General features: G+C 40.8%; 1 protein-coding gene across 7 annotated transcripts in view; it reads left to right on the top strand.

Moving 5' to 3' along the window:
* Positions 1-22,315, top strand: part of B4GALNT1 (beta-1,4-N-acetyl-galactosaminyltransferase 1) — a 74,813-nt gene that overhangs the window by 49,833 nt on the left and 2,665 nt on the right. For 6 of the 7 annotated variants that reach the window (XM_039332735.1, XM_039332734.1, XM_039332737.1 and 3 more), the window contains exons 2-10: positions 4,114-4,329; positions 5,235-5,408; positions 11,995-12,101; positions 12,246-12,283; positions 13,185-13,365; positions 18,469-18,576; positions 19,549-19,739; positions 20,617-20,757; positions 21,642-21,879. In XM_039332735.1, the coding sequence (XP_039188669.1) occupies positions 4,115-4,329; positions 5,235-5,408; positions 11,995-12,101; positions 12,246-12,283; positions 13,185-13,365; positions 18,469-18,576; positions 19,549-19,739; positions 20,617-20,757; positions 21,642-21,879 (1,393 nt within the window). In that variant the 5' untranslated portion in view covers position 4,114. Of the gene's footprint in view, positions 1-2,168; positions 2,226-4,113; positions 4,330-5,234; positions 5,409-11,994; positions 12,102-12,245; positions 12,284-13,184; positions 13,366-18,468; positions 18,577-19,548; positions 19,740-20,616; positions 20,758-21,641; positions 21,880-22,315 lie in introns of those variants that run through there. The other variant, XM_039332732.1, reaches the window with a different exon arrangement.

Raw genomic sequence — 22,315 nt, 5'->3', positions numbered from 1 at the left:
TTTTATAAAGACAATTCAAAAGTACTTATTCAACCAAAGTGTTTTCTGAGTTATCATTCATTAATACAAATTGAATTCCTAATCCCTTGTTCTTTTCTCCAGCCATTGATAAAATGTCCCAAGTTTGAAAGTATTCTGTTTCTTCTTTTTCTTTCAACCTCAGAGTAAGTCTGTCCATTTCTGCACAATCTAGTATTTTTTTAATTATTCCTTCCTCTGGTGGTGTTTCTTCATTTTTCCAATATTGTGCAAATATGATTCTTGCCGCCGTTATCACATGTAAAATCAAATGTATACTTTGTTTATCAAGCTTCTCTGTCATTATACCTAGTAAAAAAATGTTCAGGTTTAAAATCTACAGACCCTTTTCCTTTCTTGCTGTCCGCAGACGAAGAACCCTGGGATGGCAGCAATAAGAGCTCCTCTCCAGCGGTTACAGGTGGGCCCTTGTGCTGAGGAGCAGCCTCGGTTTGAAAGAGGTCCGTTAGGGCTGTAGCTCCTTCCTGTGGTACCAGCTTCCCAGGTTGGATCACCCTGGTCTTCGGTTGAGCCATTGCCAGTGATGCCTCCTTGGTGGCTGGAGCGCCAGTCTGCACTCTGACAGCCTGAGTCCCGTTGCAGCTAGCAGCGGTTTCAATTTCTCCTCCATCTCGAGTCTTCACCGAGTTTTTACCGCTCTCCCAAAAGTGAATGAATGGATAGACGATCGTAGCCAGCACCCCGAGAAAGGAGGAGGAGACTTGTTTAATGTCATGGTTCCGACAGACAGAGACGAATAAAGCAGAACTCCGAGGCTTGCAAATTTCTCAAAGAACATGTTTATTAGTTACAAAGTATCGGCATGTCAAAAGTGAAACCAAGTCTGGACATACATGTAGCAATTCCCAAATACACAGTCAAAAAAAATCCCACCCCTAAAACTATGTAAGCATCTTCTCAGCAGGCTTTTTACACAATGCCCAGCCTGCAGTCACTGGAGCAGCCAATGATCTTGGTTCCCATGGAAGAAACAATTATTTTGACTAGCGAAGCACCTGGACAATCCCCCTCCTTCCATTCTATGTGGCAACTGAAAATGAGTAGGAAAAATGGCTGCAGCCCTGCTCCTTTGTAGAGTTGACACCAGACGTTAAAACTGTATAGAATAGATACTGTCCCAAAGGTGCTTTTTGAAAGGCAACTGGACTTTCTTGTTTTGACTTTTCTCTGGACAAGAAAATCCAGTTGCCTTTTGAAAAACACCTTTGGGACAACCATGGAGAATGTCCATAGGTATGTATAGACACTGTTGCAATACTGATCAGTTGATAGTTAGAGCTTCTATTACCGTAATTCTCTGGATAAGATGAATGCTGTTAAAATGTTGTTAAAAACTTTTATGTTGTGAATGATTAATGTATATTTATCTTAAGATTAAAGTGTATTTGCCGAGGGATTCCAGGGTTAGGCTCTTTAAATGGAAAAAATAATGAGAATGTTTTTTTTATAGTCAACTAAAACCCGTTAAACATTCTTTACATAAATGCAGGTTTATTATGATGATGCCAGTTTCACCTACCAGATTTTCAACTACTATATAATTGGGCTTTTATTTTAACAGCTGTATTCATTTGGAATGAGAATTTTTATCAATATTTATCTTTTTGCACCTACCTGGTGAGTGAATGTGTAAGTCTTCATAGCAGGTTTTAGGATCCAGTGTTTTGTATTTCCTGCCATCCATGAAAGCTGCTAGGCATATTTAGTCATTAATTGGTAAGTGATTAGGTTTTGAATTACATTGATGCTGCAATACTACAATTTTGGAAAGAAATGTTTTTGTTAAGGATCTTTGTGTGATAATCTATATTCCTAAAACATGGAATTTGTCATCAGAAGATAGTATTTGGTGCCATAGAACCTGGACAATAGCCAAGGGAATAATTTTATATAAATAGAAGAAAAAAATGACCTTCCTGATTTTATGGACTTGATTTAAGATAGGAACCTACTATCTATTTTTGAAAAGTGTTTGGTTCTGAAAAGAGCAGTATATTTCTAAGTTACTTAGGTTAAAATTAATCCATATCTCTGACTATTATATATATATATAATAGTCTATTATATTAGACTATTAGACTAATATGTATGTATGTATGTAGGTCTTTGGTTATTCGGGTTTTCTCCCGGGTAAAATTGGAAGTGTCTTGGCGACGTTTCGACGAAGTCCCATTCGTCATGTTCAGGTTGGTGTTTTCAGCTTCATGCTTTGAAATAAAAGAATAAAATATGAATAAAAGAATAAAATACGATCACCGGGAGGGTTGAAGTAAGAATACTTTACTAAAAATATACTTATACTAAAAAGTTGCCAAGCTTTCGCTGGGGGAACTCCCCAGCATCGTCAGGGCTAAAAGGCCATTACAATGACGATGCTGGGGAGTTCCCCCAGCGAAAGCTTGGCAACTTTTTAGTATAAGTATATTTTTAGTAAAGTATTCTTACTTCAACCCTCCCTGTGATCGTATTACTGTTTTTTTCCCTTTTCATATCATAGTAGTTGTATTTCACTGTCAAAATTAAAAGTTTTTTTTTTTAAAAAAAAGGCAAGAACTTTATTTGAGAGAGCAAGCAGTTTCAAAATTCTGTGGTTACATGGAAATGCATAGTTATTGTTTTACTGGAATAGAATAGAATTTAAAAATTTTAAATTCTGGGTCTTGGAATTAGTTCTGAGAATCAGAAGGAAATGGGGATCATTTGTCTTCTACAGCAAAATACATTAGTTGCACATTGTTAAGCAAATCAAAACTTCTTGCAGACTGCTACTAATCTGTAGGACTGATTAGGCATGTGGGAAGTGGTCAAAAGAAAGATTGTGTTTAAAAATGGGCTGGAATCAGCCAGGAAAAAAAAAATATACAAAAGTTCTTGGTACTCTCTGTCTATTCACAGTATAACATCTAAATCAGAACAGAACAGAACTTTCTTATGCTGTGAGAAGGTTGCAAAAGAGAAGTTGAGATCGAAAATGTGCTAGATCTGTCTAGGACAGAGAGAGTCAAGCATTCAGAAAATGCCTAACTTGACTCTGCTGGTGTGTCACATATACACAACCCTTCCCCCCACCCCAACATAAAAAAGAATTGTCTATTTCCCCACCCCCATCTAGGCCACCTTTCTTCCTCTTGGTTGCCCGCCTGCCCTGCCCTCTCCAGCTCATGTGTATATGCAACATACAGATATGATGCAAAGTAAAGACAAACACAGAGACAGCATGTCATTTTGTTACTCAGATCCCTCTTATGGTCACTGCTGACGAAATGGTGGGAAGGCATTACCAAACTCCTGCTCTTCAGGTTTTTCTCACCTTGCTTTCTTAAAAGGTTAAATCATGGCAACTGGACCAAAGTTTATTCAAACCGAGACAAATTTTGGTTTCTCCCCAAAATGAAAAGCAACATGTAAATAACTTATCTTTTTAAGATACTTTTGGCCTGGATGATTGAATCTTCATTTACATGTTGCTTTTCATTTGGGGGAGAAACCCCCTGCAGTCTGTATGGCAAGAGTTGATTCATTCCAATGACTAATCTGACTTTCTGTGTACCCACAGTTTCATTTTGACTGAAGAAGTTACTTGGATGAGAAACGAAACTTGTCTTGGCTTGAATAAACTTTGGTCCAGTTGCCATGGTTTAACCGTTTAAGATACTGGATGATTGAATCTTCCTTTGCATCTTACCTTGCTTTATTATCCTACTGTTACCTCAGAAATAGTTCCCAACTATCAGTATCTTACTTGGGCTTAAATGGAAAAGAAAATGGATTGGGGTGGAGGCAAACTCAGATCACAGTTCTTACCCCAAGCAACGGGGATGAACATAGTGAAGACAACCAAACTGAATGGCTGCTTTGCACGGATGGCAAGTTGGGTTCTCAGCAGGGCACTGGCATAGCTATGCAATGCATCCTTCCTTTCTCTCCCTTGGTTCTGATGGAAAGGGTGATTAAGGGATTCAATGTCTTCCGATGGATTGGTACCCCAAGCTCATTTCATGCCCTAAGACAAGATCTCTTTTTCTTTTTCATTTCCCTATCTTCTCTCTCTCTCTCCCTCTCACTGTGCTCCAGGATGCGTCCTGTCCAAAAATCTGTGTGTGCACTGATGGTGCTGATAGCATCCCTGGCTTTCCTGTATCTTCACGTGTGGTCTCCAAAGCATTACAGTACGGTGGACATGCGACATCGGCCTGATCAGCTGCCCCGGCTTTTGTTGCCCGATGACCTGCTGGTGCCCGACAAGAAATATATGCACATTGCTTTCCGGATCAAAGAGGAGATTCTGCAGTAAGGCAGATTTCTTTACACCCCCACAATTCCTATTTCCTGAAGGCACTATCGATTTCACATCGTACTTCCCCCTTTTTTGTATTTTGCAGCATTTTATTTTGTAATTGTGTACTTTCCTTCCTTTTTTAAATTTGCAAAAGTGTTCTGCCAAGGAGTCCTCTTTTCTTCCTTCTCCTGCCTACAATTCCCCAGGTGTTATTCCTTCCCTTCCTGCTCCCTTCCCTGAGAATTGAGAATCTGATCATCAAAGACTGGCATTTCTGTATAGTTAGGCTGGATTTAGGGTCCAGAGACTTGGTAAACAGCTTACATGTTACATATCAGCAAATCATATAGCCAGTTGATCTTCTATTTTAAAATTGTCCTCTTAAGTTGGCAAGGGTTGGAGAAAATCTTGCATTCTTGGTGCTTGTTTCAACCAGGACATGGCTTGAGTGGCTGAATCTGGGCCAATAAATGTATACATTGCAAGAAGAATGATGGCCTCCAAATCAGTCATTGGAGTTGTGAAACAAGCAACTCATGCAACAGAGAGCACAGTATTCCAAAGTTGAATGACTAGAAGGGTTGCCATCTTCCCCTGGGTTGCCCTTTAGTGAAGGGCTACAGCTGCACACAGTATGAATGAATCTGCAGGTAGCCATCCTCCCTTCTACCTGGCTCTTCAGATACCAAGCATGCCTTTGTGCATTTTCAAGGGCACTTTGTCCATAGTTAGTGTCCAGCCTATCTGTTGTGAAAAGTAAATATTTTTCTTAAACATTCTTAGAAATAAATGGTTGCTCATTTGCTGAAGTGTCTTGCTGTGCAAGATGGGCATCTCTGCATTGCCAGATTGTGATCTAAAGCAACCAGAACATTCTTCTGCAGTGTTGAGTATTGTATCTCCATCCCTTTGGCAGGCTTCTTCCTAAAAATTCCTGTAAATGTGAGGTACAAGCAAGTTGGAACCTGCCCTTTCAGAAACAGCTCTTTGGTCAGGAGTACTCCCTGGAATTTACTAATGGCGTTGAGCCTTCTGACCTGGTGAACATCAACAGCAAACGGGAACAGGAATACCATGGTTATCAACAAAGGTGAGTAATGGCCAGAGCTGGGCATAATCTTTGATGTATAATCTTTGATTGCATCGAGCATTGGATGAGACACCTCAAGCAGCTGATTTTGGCCATTAAGGCTTCAATGAGACAAGTGGCTGCTAGTAATGAGCAACATGACCAATGAACAGAATGCAGGGTACCTTATTGATATATAGGAGGCAACAAGCACATGCAGAAATATGCTTGACAAAATCTTATATAAAATATGAACGGCTTGGATTTTATATTAGGTTTCTACATTGTATCAAACATGAAAAGAGAAGATCGTAAAATCTATAGGATTCAAGGTTTTCCTTTCCAATGCCAAACCTCTTTAGCCTGAATGTGTTCAGTCCAGTTTTAGAGAGTAATTATGCATAGATTGTTTTATAGCTCGAGCAGAAAAGAATATTGGTAAATAAAATCAAGACATTGCCCACTAAAGTTTTCATACAAACTTAACGCAAATCAACTTGGCAGACTTTCTTCACGGGGTTTTCCATGATGAGAGCACTAAAACTATAAAAGCCATCTTGCTTGTTGTTCTTTTTTTTCCTAGCCATTAGACACCTATGATGGATGATGGCTTGTAAGTTATATAAGAAGAAGCATTTGTTAAGGAAACTGGTCCTGATCAAGAGTTTGCATTTCTCCCATATTGGAAGCCAACAAGCTTTTTAAAGAATTCTTGGCAGTGTGTCCTGAAAATAAGTGGTATTCATAATTTGCATTGATGGCATTTTGGGGTGACAGTTGCCCCAAGGGTTAAGGGTAGCACCTTTTCAGCTGGGATTAGCTTGGCATGTAAACATGGTGTTCATGCTGTGAAATTTTCGTTAATTGTTTTCCGCAGTATGGCTTATTTTTGGTTGAAAACAGTGAGACAGGCATAGTCATTCCACCCAGCCAGCAGCTTTCAGCAGCTCATAGAATCAGGGTTTGTTTCATAGATGTCAGTTCCCCATGCCAACAAACAAAGCACAAACAGACCCATCCCTTTCCACACCCATTGCATGATTTACAAATGTGGTTGCCTGTCACCCCCAGTTAGATCCTCTCTCAACTTGCAGGCTTTCTGATATAATGAAAGAGTCTTTGAACCAATGAAAAAAGACAGAGCATATTAAATTTATGGGGAACCTAATAATCTTCCAGACATTTATTGCTAAATTCTAACAATATCTCTCACCATTGACTATACTGGCTGTTGAGAGTTATTGTTTAGCAATTGATAAAGGGTAAACCAAGAAGTTTTTTAAAAAAAGAAATCAATAATATTCTGAATGTAGTTAATGGCAAATGACTTCTCTATATGGTTATCAAGAAAATAATATAAATATTTCCCGAGGACACTGGGAATTGAGCTCAACTTGAAGAAAGCTTTAGTGAACCGCTGTTAAGATACCACTCCTGTTTTTAGGCTAAAGTAATCCATTATTTTACTTGAAGTAGTTTTCCAGTAGCACTCAGTGCTGTCCTTGAGCATTTAAATCAAGAGTGTCCAACCCTGGCAATTTTTAAGAGTTGTAGACTTCAATTCCCAGAATTCCCCATTATGGTTGAGGAATTCTGAGAGTTGAAGTCCACAAATCTTAAAGTTGCCAAGGTTGGACACTCCTGATTTAAAAGCTTGTGTGGCAGGATTAATTGACCCATGGATTAGAAATATCTCTGGACAACCTTTCATCCTTACGGATATTGAACCGACATACAACATTATTTATTTTTGTATTTTCAAATAAGTCATGACTCTTAATTACTTTCCTGCAGTTTTCTTAGCAAAATTACAGAAGTGGTTTGGCCTTGCCTAATTTCCTAGGGCTGAGAGCGAGGGATTGCACAAGTCACCAGTATTTGCATGTCACCAGTTCGTTTTTAAAACGTGTGGTCTTCTAGCTTCTAGTCTAGTTCCTAGGCAGTGCCATTAACCATAATACAAACACCCAACTTGTGTTTCATTAGATTCTCTTTATCTAGTTTTAAGGCTTGCATGGAGAACAAATCATGTGTTAGGTAATACATATGCAGAAACACTGAAAATTCAAAAGAGTCCAGAAACATTTAAGCACCCTTGTACATGAATTACAAGCACAGAATAAGCAGCTTACTGTGCACGAGCTAAAGCAAATAAAATATTCTCAGTCAGTTTTAAATGTATGAGCTACTGTTTTAAATTTGTTAGCCAGATAATTATTATTACCAGGCAGTTAATAATGCAAGCATGAGTCGATTCCAGACATAGTAAAACGTGGAGGGTAGAAAGTCTGCTAGTTGTAAAAGTATCTGACAGAACAAAAGATAAGCTGAATTTTCAGAAGTTGATCACTGAAAAATTCACATCAAACATCTTTAAGAACAGCCTTTGCTTGCTATGTTCAATATGGATTGTAATAGAACTCTGATTATATTCAGGGATGGTAGGGAAAGATGTGTTCAGTGAATCTGAAAGATACCATCTGGAGAAGATGACACTGCACTACCAAGTAATTCCCTTGCTCTTTTTAGAACTGCCTCTAAAGGCAAATAACATATCTATGAAATTATCCGGAAATTGCCCATGTGAGCAAATCTATTTTTGGAACATACTTCTTAGAAGCTAGAAAAACATGGGATAAATAGCACAGCACCAGATGAGTTTGTAATTGGCTGATAAATTGGACATCCACACGGAGGGGAATAAACAGTGGGGTACCCCAAGGCTCCGTTTTAGGCCCAATAATACTCTTCAATATCTTCATAAACGATCTAGACAAGGGAATAGAAGGGGAAATCCATCAAATTTGAAGATGACATTAAACTGGCAGGAATAACCAACACCCCAGAAGACAAGCTCAAGATCCAAAAAGGTCTTGAAAGACTTGTATGCTGCGCCCCATCTAACAAAATGAAATTTAATGAAGATAAAAAGTAAGGTTTACACTTAGGCAAGAAAAACCAACTGTATAGGTACAGACTAGTGAAACATGGCGTAATACCAGTAACTGTGAGAGGGATCTTGGAGTCCTAGTAGACAATCACTTAAATAAGAGCCAAGAGTGTACGGCAGCAGCCAAAAAAGCCAATACAACCCTGGGCTGCATTAATAGAGGGATAGAGCAACATCACATGAAATTCTAGTGCTGTTTTACAAAGCCTTAGTAAGACCGCACTTGGAATATTGCATCCAGTTTTGGTCAACACAATACAAAAAAGATGTTGAGACTCTGGAAAGAGTGCAGAGAAAAGCAACAAGAATGATTAGGGGGCTGGAGGCTAAAACATACTAAGAATGATTACAGGAATTAGGTATGTCTAGTCTAATGAAAAGAAGGGCTAGGGGAGACATGATAGCAGTGTTCAATATTTGAGGGGTACCTACAAAGATGAGGGGTTCAAACTATTCTCCAAAACACCCTAAGGCAGGACAAGAAACAATGGACGGAAACTAATCAAGGAGAGAAGCGGCCTAGAACTAAGGAGAAAATTCCTAACAGTGAGAGCAATCAGCCAATGGAACGGCTGGCCTTCAGAAGTGGTGGGTGTTCCATCACTCGAGGCTTTCAAAAAGAGACTGGACAACCATTTGTCTGAAATAGTATAGGGTCCTTAAGGTCCCTTCCAACTCTATTATTTTATATTTTATGTTCTAAGTTACTTAATTGTTGCAAATCATTCTCTCCTGTCATCTGCTATAGACCATTTGGATTGGAAATGCCAGAGCTGAGACTTCTTCAGGAAGAACTTACATTATTAGGCTCCGGAGCCTCTGACTTTTCCTTTTGGTGACTGAACATGTAGACAAAAACTTTCTTATGCCCTGAAAGTTGACATTAAGTGAAAGTGTTTATTTCTCTTCCCGTTCTCTTCTTTTGTGTGCCCAAAACTCTTTTAAAATCAATAACATTAAAAATCTCCCATTGGCCTTCCATTGCTTAATGAGACATTAACACTCAGCAAGTGCTGTAAATTAAAATGTTTAATTTTAGTGTGTAGCAGTGAAAGAGTTAATGACATGAGACTTAGATGGAAAAAATTCTGTGTTGCCTCCCTCCCATTCCTGCTCTAAGCATGTACTTGTTTTGCTGGACTTAGCTGGATTCTTTATCTCCCATTAGTCACTGATGATATCAGTGCTTTAAATAATCAGTGAAATATTTGCAGAAAGCTAAATCATACTGAGATTTAGCCTGTGCTCTCTTGCAGTGGGAAGGGTATAACACGTTCACTTTTTCCCCTCATAAAACCTAGGTACAATGACCAAATGTTCTGAGAAAAAGTAAGGGAGAAACGTGAAAAAGGGACAAATCTGAAAAGTAAGGATTAAAAAAAAATGTCCATTTTGCTTTACAAAGAAAAATTTAAGAGCAAAACCAAGGCAAACTTTACAAAAACATATATTCTATTTTTTTTTAATCTGTTCAATCATGTCCGGTTCTCAGAGACTTTCTGGATCAGTGCCTGTAGTTCTCTTGGCAAAGTTTTTCAGAAGTGAGTTGTCATTGCCTCCTTAGATTTGAAAGAAGGTGACCAGCCTAACATCAGTCACCCAGATGGTTTTATCCCTAAGGCAGAACTAGAACTCACTATCTCCCACTTTCTAGCCTGTTGCCTTAACCATTACACTGAATTGACTCTTGTATGCTAATGAAAATATCTAAAATCAAATGGTACAGGTAGTGTTTGACTTATGACCACTTGTTTAGTGACTGTTCAAAGTTATAACGGCACTGAAAAAATTGACTTATGATAGTTTTTCACATTTATAACCATTGCAGCATCCCCCTGGTCATGTGATTAAAATTCAGTCACTTGGCAACTGGCATTATCTATGATGGTTGCGGTGTCCAGGGATCATGTGATCACCTTTTACAAGCAAAGTCAATGGGAAAGCGAGATTCAACACTGTAGATAATTCACTTAACAACTGAGGCAAGAAAGGTTGTAAAAGGAGGCAAAACTCACTTAACAACTGTCTTGTTTAGCAATGGAAATTTTGGGTTCAATTACCTGATTATATATGTCTATGGCAGTGATGGTGAACCTTTTAGAGAATGAATGCCCAAACTGCAACCCAAAACCCACTTATGCATCGTCGAGTGCCGGGGTGTGTGGCCCATTGGGTGGGCGTGGCTGCGGTGGTAATAGCAATCTGGGTGGGACTAAAAAGTTCAATCAATCAATTCCAACTTTGCAAGATCTTTTTTTTCCCGTGAGAAGTTGAAATTGACTGATTGAACCTGGTTTTTTTGCACACGGTGGTGGAGGCCTAAAACGAAAAGGTTTTATAAATCCCAGCTGAAGGCCTACGACTGGGGCGACGGTGCGCATGCCCACAGAGAGGGCTCTGAGTGTTGCCTCTGGCACCCGTGCCATAGGTTCACCACCACTGGTCTATGGACTCATCCAAGTCATAGTTGTCCCAAAGGTGCTTTTTCAAGAGGCAACTGGACTTTCTTGTTTTTCTTTGAAGCTGTTTCGCTTCTCATCCAAAAAGCTTCTCTGGCTTTGAAGCTTCTTCAGCTTCTTGGAGGAGAAGCGAAACGTCTTCAAAGAAAAACGAGAAAGTCCAGTTGCCTCTTGAAAAAACACCTTTGGGACTACCTGATTATATATAAATTTATTTTAGAAAGGCAATTCAGTTTCCATATTTTTCATATGAAAGTGAGAGATTATACTAAATGGTACAATTTGTATGATAAAAGTTAAATGACCAAACTAAGGGCAAAAGTGAATTTTTGAAAAATCAAAACATTTTGAAATAAAGGACTGTCTTTATAATAAAGAATGTAGTTATAGGGCTAAAAATTGTTATGTGCCATTCTGCAGTCTTGTTGACATATTTCAGTTAAACTAACTATATTAGGAAAGATGGAAAGGAAACTGTATGATGAGAAACCATGGGAAATATATGCAAAATATTCATTCATTCATTCATTTATAGGATCTATATGGGCGCCCATCTCAGAGCAATGACTCTGGGCAGCATATAAAGTTAAATCAATAATTAAGCCATTCCAAATGATAAACATCCAAGGTTACAAATAACCATTCCAACTTACTGGGAAACAGTATCATTTGATAAGACAAAACGTTGATTGGTTGTTAGTCTCCCTGAGCACCATGTACTTTTTAAAAATGATTATAATTAATTGTGCCTTCCTGTCATGGGAAATCAGAAGCATTTCTGGATTAAATTGTATTTCAGGTACATGAAGTACAAGTTCCCAGAAAACTATAAAATATTAATTACAATGAATGAATGTAATGTTTGATCTTCCCAGTAATAGGAAATGTAAATCCCAGTGAGCAGCATGAGGCTTAGTTTTGAATAAATAACCTGCTAGACTTATTCCAGGACGCCTGAAGTTCTAAATTTACTGCCATGAAAATAATGCAAATAATGGATTTCCCTCCTTGTGAACAGGCTTAAATATTAGCCACTGAGGACCAGAACAGCAGAGGAGAGTATTAAGCAACTATGTTTTAAAGTAACCATGGCAAGAAGCTGCTTGGCATGTGTAACTGTCATTCCTCTGAAGTATTTTTGCTTATCAATGAAAGCCAGATGTTGGCACTCTAAACTGCCTGCCTTTGTCTCCATCAGGTCTCAATCTCCACTTGATCAGCTGATCATTGTCCAAGCCAACTCACCACTAGAATATCCAGTTCAAGGTGTAAAAGTTCGCCCCCTCCAGACCATTCTTATTCCAGGCAAGCCTTTTATTTTTTGTGCATGTCAAAAGAAGCAAAGAGAGAAGAGAGTGTCTGTCTATCACAGTGTAAGAGTGTGTGATGAATGTAATGGCACATGGAGTAGCAAAAACTTTTCACTTTCGTGTGTTTTTTTCCCCACAGGCTTGAGCTTGCAGGCGGCTGAAAGAACATTATATCGGGTAAGATAGCAATAGCACTTAGACTTATACACCATTCATAGTGCCTTACAGTCCTCTGTAAGTGGTTTACAGAGTCAGCCTATTCCCCCCCAACAATCTGGGTCCTCGTTTTACTGACCTTGGAAGGATGGAAGGCTGAGTCAACCTTGAGCCCGCCAGGAACGAACTCCTGGCAGTGGGCAGAATTAGCCTGCAATACTGCATTCTAGCCACTGCGCCACCACAGCTCAGTGGTTTTTGATGCCCAGCAGTTGGAGGGCAGGGTTAGGGCGTGGGTCTCTCACCCTGAGGCCACTTTATTAATTGTTGCTGGCATTCATGAACTGTAGCACGAATTAAGGTTCCTTTATGTGGGCTATCCTTTTGGCCTGCTCTTTGAATGTTTCCTCCTTTAAAACAGGTCTGGCAAGCTTGTTTTGGAAGGAAACATAATTTTCTTGGAAATAAATTTTGGAAGCCATCAAAAGGGCTGTCAGTGATTAATAATTTCACTTGTGTTTCCATTGTCATGGCACTAGGCAGTGCTGGGACGCTCTGCTTAGATGCCAGCATAACTTGGATGGATTTCTGAAGTGTAAGGTTGACATAAGAAGAGTAGCCCCGATGTCTAGAAAAAGGGGGCGTTGAAAAATGTGCATATTGCTTGTTAACTAAAATTACACAAAGGAGTGTAGGGGTTTTTTTGGTGCAGAGGGATAAAAGGAATAGAGCATTCCAATATGTGTATAGACTCCCATATGAAAGGGGGCAGGTCAGGAAAAGCTGATTGCCTAATTTTGATGAATCAGGATGAAAGGTGTCCTTTTTCTTTAGGAGTAATGATAAGATTTTTTTTTAACAGCCCATCTCCACATGATCCTTACATTCTTTTTCCCCCCCTGGTTATTTGTCCTTATGGCAGGTCAACCTGACAGCAAAAATGGGTACTTTTGATGTGGCTGCGGAGGTAGAAGGCGTCAAAGTGGAAGGGGAGGGACAAATGCACCTCTCCCTGTCCGGATCCCAACTGGACAATCTAAACCGGCAAATGCAGTTTGTCACCTACACTAACACCCTCTTCCATCCTAATACAGCAGATATAGGTGGGTATGGGGGCAATCATTACCACTGCAAATATCAGTAGTGGGGCAAAGCACTGGAGGGGAACTGTAAACATCACTGTGAGAAAGGAGGGCAAATTGAAAAGGAAGTTGCTGGAGGTGGGGAGAGAAACACTTTGAGGCAGGCCAGTTTTTCCAATGTTTCCCCCCTCAGGTATATCCATTGTCAGTCCTTCACTGGAGGAGTCCCCACCTTAATATACATAATATGGGACTATTGTGGTAAAGGTAGAATTCTCCTCGAAACAAACTTCACTAGATGGACAGATCCATGTTGTTTCCTAGGCAAAAAAACCCGACTACTGTCATATTAATACTGGGCAATAGTATTGTTTGCCATGGCTTTCTCCCTAGATGTCGTTTTAACTTTCCTGATGGATTCCACTAGTTCTAGTATGAAACCAAAAATGTGAGCTATCAGGCAGCCAGAATTCAAATCTTGCTCTGCTGATGAATAATCTTTGTGTCATGGTTCCAACAGACAGAGACAAATAAAGCAGAACTCCGAGGCTTGGAAATTCCTCAAAGAACATGTTTATTAGTTAAAAGTATCGGCTCAATCAAAAGCAAAACTGGTTCATTGTAGAATTGACACTTTGCTCAAGCTAGAAACCAGGAGACCATGAGTTCTAGTCTCGCCTTAGACATGAAAGCCAGCTTCATGCTTTGGGCTACTCGCTCTCAGCCCAAGCCACTTCACAGGGTTGTTGTTGTGGGGAAAATAAGAGGAAGGAGTAGTGTGTGTGCCTTTGCCACTTAGAGTTATTTATAAAAATAAGGTAAAATAAAAATAATCTAGGTAAAGCTATAGGTTTCCCTTGCCCAGTCGTGTCTGATTCTAGGGGGCAGTGCTTATCTCTGTTTCTTACTCGGGGGAGCCAGCGTTGTCCGCAGACATTTCTGTGGTCATGTGGCCAGCATGACTATACACTGAGGAGCATGGAAAGCTGTTACTGTCCCATCGAAGTGGTACCTATTTATCTACTTGCATTTGCAGGCTTTCAAACTGCTAGGTTAGCAGGAGCTTGGATAAGAATAGGAGCTCACCCTATTGCACGGAGCTCAGGTCTTGAACCCCGGGCTGTTAGCTCTCCAGCTGACAAGCTCAGCGTCTTTAACCACTGAGCCATCATGCCTTCCCAAATGATCTTAAAAATTAAAAAAAATTAAAAAACCCTTGGGAAATCTCTTTTGCTTCCTATGGCCAGTTCCTAATGTGGAGGTAATTGCTCCAGTTTGCAGTTTGGGCAGTTCCTATTGTGATCTTACCTATTTGATTCAGGCCTGCAGAATCGACTGGCTTTTCCTTTTGAGAAATGTTTCAGTAATAGAGAAGGCAGTGGATGAATTCTCTTTTGCTGTCCTGAAAATCCCCCAAGTTTCACTACCCCAATTCTGCAGCATCATACTAAACATTGATAATGCTCTTGGTGGGAAGTTTTTTTAAAAAATGATTAAGTCTTTCCTAAGCTTAGCAACTGATAAAATAATAATAATAAAAAAACATATCTCCAAACTCCAAAAGAGTTGAGGTGTGATGGCCTTTCCCAATCCCACATAGCTAATCAACTTCCTCTAAACTGAAAAGTAGAACATGGCCTTTGGAGATGTATAGGTCTGTTATCTGCTTTTTTGAAACTTGCGGCTTCTTGGGGTTTTGTTCAAGATTTTCATAGAAGTAGCACATTCAAGGGCTGGGTGAAATAAGGAAGGAAGGAAGGAAGGAAGGAAGGAAGGAAGGAAGGAAGGAAGGAAGGAAGGAAGGAAGGAAGGAAGGAAGGAAATTCCATGAAGATGACTTAGAGGAACAATACTTCCATACAAGATAATCCTCATCTTCTAACCCAGCGGTTCTCAACCTTTTTATACGGCGACCCCCGGTCACACGAATGCGCCGCGCATGCGCGACGGCGCCTCTAAGTGCGGTGCGCATGCTCGTTGGCACCCCCATGTGCGGCGGCCCCATGCGCGGTGCGCATGCGCAGCGGCGCCCCCTGAGGGGGAAAATGGCGGATCGCGTTGTTTGGCGACCCCCGTAAAATGGTCGTTCGACCCCAAATGGGGTCGCGACCCATAGGTTGAGAACCGCTGTTCTAACCTTTTCTTTACTGACCATTTGAAGTTACAGTGGCACTGAAAAAGGTGACTTATGACCAGTTTTCACACTTAGAACCGTTGCAGTATCTCCGTGGTCATGTGATTAAAATTCAGGCACTTGGCAACTGGCATGTATGTTGCTTTCCCAGTGAAATAATGGCTGTGTTACTAAATAACTATGTTCCCTTTTCCCTGGTAATACTTTTATCCAGGAGACATTTCTGGCATACCAGAGAAGCAGTCTGCAGTTCTGTAGAGTCAAGCTATTCTTCCGTTCTCTTGGCAGGCGTTTGACTGAGAGGGGGAGGAGGATGTTAGGCCTTGTGCTGCAAATTTCCTTTTTTTTTTAATGACCTGTAGCTCTTTGAAAGGAGGCACTGTGCCGCCTAACACCAGCTCTGTCCTTTCTTGGCAAAGCCCTCACTGAAGAACAGGAGGAATGTGCTGAGAATGGTCTTTTCAAACCCAGTCATTGCCTCTCAGCATTCCTTCAGGTTACTGTTTTTACCCCTAGATCTCTTTTCTGACTTGATCTTTACCAGATTTGCGTTCTGGTAGAGCTAAGTCAAGTCACCATCTAAGAAAGAGAACAGAAGGACTTGTGATAGCATATGGCCACAGCTACTTGTTTGAAAATCTTCACAGGATCAGCTCCTACAGTAACAGACCAGTGGCCCATCTAGGCCAGCTTATTACATCTTGTGACCAAAAGGTCTCTTTGGGAAGTCCACAGAAATAATAATTGTTTTTGATCTGAGAATGGCACCTGGGCTTTTTTGTGACTAATAGTCACTGATACCCTAACCCAGGGATAGGCAACCTTGGCTCTTTTATGACTCGTGGACTTCAACACCCAGAATTCCTGAGCCAGCTATGCTGAGAGGAAAGGGAGAGTTTCCAAGCTGAGCCATGCTGGCTCAGGAATTCTGGGAGTTGAAGTCCACGAGTCATAAAAGAGCCAAGGTTGCCTACCCCTGCCCTAACCCTCCTTGTCTAATTCTCTTATGAAGCTATCCAAGCTAGTAGAGGTCATTGCATCTTGAGGCAGAAAAACCATAGTTGTTTAGGATAGGGCTTTTCAACCTGTGGTACGGGTACCACCTGTGGTACATTGGCACCTGGCAGGTGGTACGCGACCATCCTATAAAAGTGGTAGCAGGGGAGGGGAATGAGCTGAACCGGTGACAGCACCGCATAAGTCTGAGTGAGAGATGGCTTGAGCTGCAGGGCTGTCAGGGTTCAGCGGAAGAGCCAGGATCAGTGCCACTTTCTAGCTGATTGGCGCTTCTTTGGGGCTGTCAGGGCTCAGTGAAAGCACCAGGATCAGCTCCAGGCTCCAGCTGGAGCTCGGCGCTGATCCTGGTGCTTCTACTGAGCCCTAAAGAAGCACCAATCAGCTGGAAAGCAGCACTGATCCTGACGCTTCTGCTGAGCCCATAAGTGCTGATCAGCTGGAATGTTGCAGCATCTCCAGGGTCTTGTGATTTACATTCAGATGCTTGGCAACTGATTCATATTTATGACAGTCACAGTGTCCCAGAGTCATGTGAAGTGATCAAAACCTGCTGCAACCACCCAGCAGACGGGAATAAAAACCAAATACCCCCCACTCCACCCCCACTGCCAATCTCAACAGAAATGCTCACAACAATGAAAACTCAGACAGGAGGAAGAGCGCAGCCGGGCATTGTTTTGCTCAGCTGTGGCTTGGGGGGGGCACTTTTTTCAGTGCCATTGTAACTTCGAACAGACACTAAGTGAACTGTTGTAAGTTGAGGACTACCTGTACTTTATCACTTTTTTCCTTTTCGGGGGGGGGGGGTTCATCAAGTTTTTGACACCTTGCTAGGCAACTGGTGGTACTCGGATGTTGCCATATCCTAAAAGTACAATGGGTGAAAAGGTTGAAAAGCCCTGGTTTAGGAGAACAGCCTTATATTGATCTGGAGTCTCCCATCTTTTAACTTTGCTAAGTTGTAACCTTACAAGAGTTTTAAAAAATGTCCTACATAATCTTATGCAAGGTTAATGCATTACATACAACACCTATGTTTGTATAATGCTGAGCCAGGATTTTTAATCATACAGGTACTCCTCAATGTACGACCACAATGGAGCCCAAACTTTATGTTGCTAAATGAAAAATTTGTTATCTGAGCTTTGCCCCATTTTACAACTTTTCTTGCCCCATTTGTTAAGTGAGTCACTGCAATTGTTAAATTAGTAACACGGTTGTTAAGTGAATCTGGCTTCCCCCTTTGACTTTGCTTGTCAGAAGGTTGCAAAAGGGGATCATGTGACATTGTAACCGTCATAAATGTGAGTCAATTGTCAAGCATCTGAATGTAAATCACATGACCATGAGGATGTTGCAATGGTTATGTGTGAAAAATGGTCATAAGTCACTTCTTTCAGTGCCGTTGTAACTTTGGTCACTAAGTGAACTGTTGTAATTCGAGGACTACCTGTAGTTTATTGCCTTAGTGCAGTAGCTCCCAACCTTTTCTATACTCTGCACCCTAGAACACTTCTGATATATTCTTGCACCCCTTAAGTTCAAAAAGTTCAAAATAACGGCAACGAATTATGCATATACATTATAATTTTGAAGCCTCTAAACCCCAGTTTTCGCACCCACTGGGTTATCGTCTCGCAAGCACCTCCAGTTGGGAACCCCTGCCTTAGTGGCTGATTCACATGAAAACCTAAGTTGTGGTGTGTAGGGTTTCTATTAGCTAAACTCAGACTAAGCCAACCATAAGTGCCTTAAGGACATGCAAACAAGGGAGAAAAGTTGATTCCCAAGCTAGAAGCATTTTTGGTATTATTACCTTCCTCTTCATAATTACTCAGTCTGTTCTCCTCCAGATATGCTAACCTGTCATTTCGCCATAGAGATTATGGTCATGGAAGTCTAACATCTAAAGGGCACTAGGGTAGGAAAGTCACATCCAAAACTAGTGTTTGGTCTTCTCCTCTGTTTTCCAGTGCAGTTTTCTACTGATGAGCATCGTGCATCTTTCAGCATTCGCATCCAACATCCACCTACTCCCAAGCTCTACTATCCAGACTCATCCAGTGGGGGAGCTAGTGAAGGTGAGTGTGCCAGATGGATAGTAGTTGTCCCAAGATTTCATGTGGGAAGTATTCCCTGCTGGATCTCACCTGAGATTTGGAAAACATGAAGTTAAATGGTATTCTTGAATATCTGCAGGTGGAATCATGTATGCTCATCCCTTTCTAAGTCCACTTTCTCCAGAGTTATGCTATGGTCTTTTAAAACAGGCCAAAAAAGAAATCAGAAAAACGAGGGGTCCTTTGTGCACTCTGAGCTTGGTTGTTTTTTTGCAGAAGTTTCATTACCCAAATTAGGTAACATCACTGTTAGCACTGATAGTGTTACCTAGTTTGGTAGTGAAACATCTGCAAAACAACAACAACAACAACAAAAATAACAACCAAGCTCAAGAGAGCCCAAGGACCCCTCATTTCAACCCTGAACTACAAATATTCTCCTTTATTGAAATCAGAAAAGTGCCCAGAGTGTCCTGTCTTTACCCATTGCCATGTCAGGCATCCATTTGTAGGCACTTATTAGCAAATTGCGTAAGGTAAGGGATCTTGTGTTTAGGATGAGAGTAATTCTTGCTCTCTAGAAGCCAGTCTAACCACTAGAGGAAGATTGTGGTGCCCTGATCTGCTGTTGGTGGAACAGTCTTTCCAGGAGCTAAGCGGCTTCTGGAGTGTCCTTGCTATTGTTGTTATTCATCACTAACTATTAATTGCTTGAGTTTTGGTTATTTACGTATTTATTTATTATCAGGTTTTGGTGCTGCTCCAGTCAGAACCTTCTAAGCAGCTTATGATCTGCCTGTTGTAATAAAGGTGGGATCGTGAAAAGTATAAGGAACAGCAAAACTAACAGGGAAGAGTCAGTTTCACTTTCTTTTAGTCTGAAAAATAAACATGGTGAAGAAGAGTACAATTTTTGTTCATTTCTTAGACATCCTGCCAAATCCTTCTCCAGCTGAACCCTCTTGCCGACTTTCCTGTTTTGTCTCTCCCAAGGAACCTACAACATCAGTGCCCTGGTCACCATAGCTACCAAAACCTTCATACGCTATGACAAACTGCGAGTGTTGATTGACAGCATCCGCAAGTTCTACCCCACTGTGAACATCATCATTGCAGATGATAGCCTGGACATCGAACATGTGCAGGGACCCCACATTGAGCAGTACTTCATGCCCTTTGGCAAGGTAGGAGACATGCGAGGGGAATCCTCAGGCCTAGACTAGGCCATCTTCTTAAAAGAATTACAAGTTTGGGAAGGATTTAGTCCCAGAGGTTTGGGGAGTAAAAAAAAGGTTTGAGGAACCTCTGCTAAAAGGAGCTCACTCCGTGGGCCTTTTATGCTGGGAAACATTTCTGTGATTTGAAATTTGTTGTCGTGGATTGAACAGGATTTTTTTCAATTTACTGATGATCAAAGTTAGGATGAGTAAGGAGCTGGATTTCCCACACACCTTTTCCAATAAAGATTCATGCATATTTCTAGTCATCCAAAAGCAGTTCACTGGGTTGATTTCTCAGGAGATTCCTGAACATGAAGCATGGAAAACCTGACAATCACGTAGCTGAAGAGATCCAGACCCCTGTGACTAGGATAAGAATTGCCTTGTATTTGTAGGACAGAGATATGGTTAAGACCATATTATGGAGTCCTTGGTTATTTTCTTGCATTATCCAATATCTTCATTGCTAGAAGGGGGCAGGACTCATATTGAATCAGGCTATGGGTAAAAGGAAGGTGATTGATAGGAATCTCATGTAGGTTGCAGGAGTAAATCTGCAGCTCCACAGAAGATTATTTAGTTATTCAGTTGACAAGGCAAAGATGAAATGGATGGTAGTCATCAGAGTGTTTTGAAAAGGTTGACAGACAGAACTCGGGATTATAAAGTCATTGTTAATGTACAGTTGCCAAAGTTTGAGTTATGAAATGATAAGGTAGTAATTTTCAGTGTTTTGTGGCTGAGCAACAGGAGCAATCCAATTATTTGGCAAAAGGATTGTCAGTAGCGATGCTCATAAATAGTCTTATTTTTCTTTTTCCTCTCCACCCTTTCTTTCTAGGGTTGGTTTGCTGGTAGAAATCTTGCCATCTCCCAGGTGACCACCAAATATGTTTTGTGGGTGGATGACGATTTCATTTTCACACCCCGCACCAAAGTGGAAAAGCTGGTAGATGTCCTTGAGAAAACTTCCCTGGATTTGGTGAGTTCCTGCCCCCGTGGTTGCTTTTGCTGGCTCTGGATCATTTATTTCACCATGCTGGCTGGGGAATTCTGGGAGTTAAAGTCCCACACATCATCAGGTTGCTGAGAAACAGTGCCCTACAGTGGTTAGAGGTGGTTTTCTGGAATGAGGGGGATGCTTTGAGGAGCAGGTGTGAGGTTTTCAACAGATGTGGTAGATCTCATAATTGGTACAGAAAGGTGGAGGCAGGCTTAGTCCATGGCTGGGATTTGAACATCTTTGTATCCCATAATATGAAGTCAATCAATTTTGACTACAATTGATAAAGAGACTAAAAAGAGAGACTCATTCCCTTCTAAATTTGCAAAAATCTATCACACAATGGTTGCTTTTGGATGTAGTGTTATTTAAATCTCCAGTTCTTGATTCTGGCTTAATTTCTTCCAAGATATTTATTGATTTAAATAAATCAAGATTTCAGTAAATTTGTTATAGCCACCTACTTCAGCAGACTCTAGGCGGCTTACAAAAACTAAGTTAAAATAACCAAAAACATAATGCAGTATGAAGACCTCAACCCTGTCCTGTTCGTCTCTTGGTTTTGGTTTCAGCATAGTTTTAAAATCCTAAATTGTGTAGTTTTAACGTTTGAATTATTTTTCACTTATTTTATAACTTATAAGCCACCCAGAGTCACCTTACAGGGGAGATGGGTGGCATAAAAATGTAATAAATAAATAGACAAAGCAAAACAAAAACGGGCATTAAAACAAAATTACAAGGATAAGAATAATGAAATAAACTCCCTCGAGAAATCATTTTTTTCTGCAGATACAATCCCCTTCACATACACATACAAGTCCACGCCATCCATCCTCAACATTGTTGTTTGTTTTCCGCAGGTGGGTGGAGCAGTACGGGAGATTACAGGCTACATCACCACCTACCGCCAACAGATCAGCGTGGACCCTGGTGGTGAGGCTGGAGATTGCCTGCGAATCCATCAGGGCTATCACCATGTCATTGAAGGTTTCCCTGATTGTGTAGTCACCGATGGCGTGATCAACTTCTTCTTGGCACGTACAGAGAAGGTGCTGCAAGTTGGCTTTGACCCTCACCTCAACCGGGTTGCCCACCTTGGTGAGTGATTCTGCCAGCATGGGAGATCCTCAGCTTGGGACCCGTATCTAGAATAGAATATAGAATAATCTTTGCTTCCTATATAGGAGATAATAAGATATAAACCAAACCACACAAACAATCCAAAGGGTGAACTTGGGTTTCCTTTGATGTTGTGGTCAGGTTTTTTCAATCTCAGCAAATTTAAGAGGTGTGGGCTTCAACTCAGTGCTGACTGGAGAATTCTGGGAGCTCCACACAACTTAAAAGTAACTGGGATTGAGAAACGTTGTAGTCTTAACAGAATGCTTGTGTCGGATTTGTGAGCGCCAACGGGATCTGCAGTAAGTTCTCCTTATTTATTTCATTCCAAATGTTAACTGGCCTGTAGCAACTTCTACTCAAGTCAACAGGAAAGTTCAAAAAGCATGCACAGAAGGATTGTTTGTCGAAGAGT

The sequence above is a fragment of the Crotalus tigris genome, unplaced genomic scaffold (assembly GCF_016545835.1).
Source record: "Crotalus tigris isolate CLP2741 ecotype Arizona unplaced genomic scaffold, ASM1654583v1 scf7180000024462.759394, whole genome shotgun sequence".
Classification (NCBI taxonomy): domain Eukaryota; kingdom Metazoa; phylum Chordata; class Lepidosauria; order Squamata; family Viperidae; genus Crotalus; species Crotalus tigris.
The sequence above is the reverse complement of the archived record's forward strand: the minus strand, read 5'-3'. Positions and strand labels throughout refer to the sequence as shown.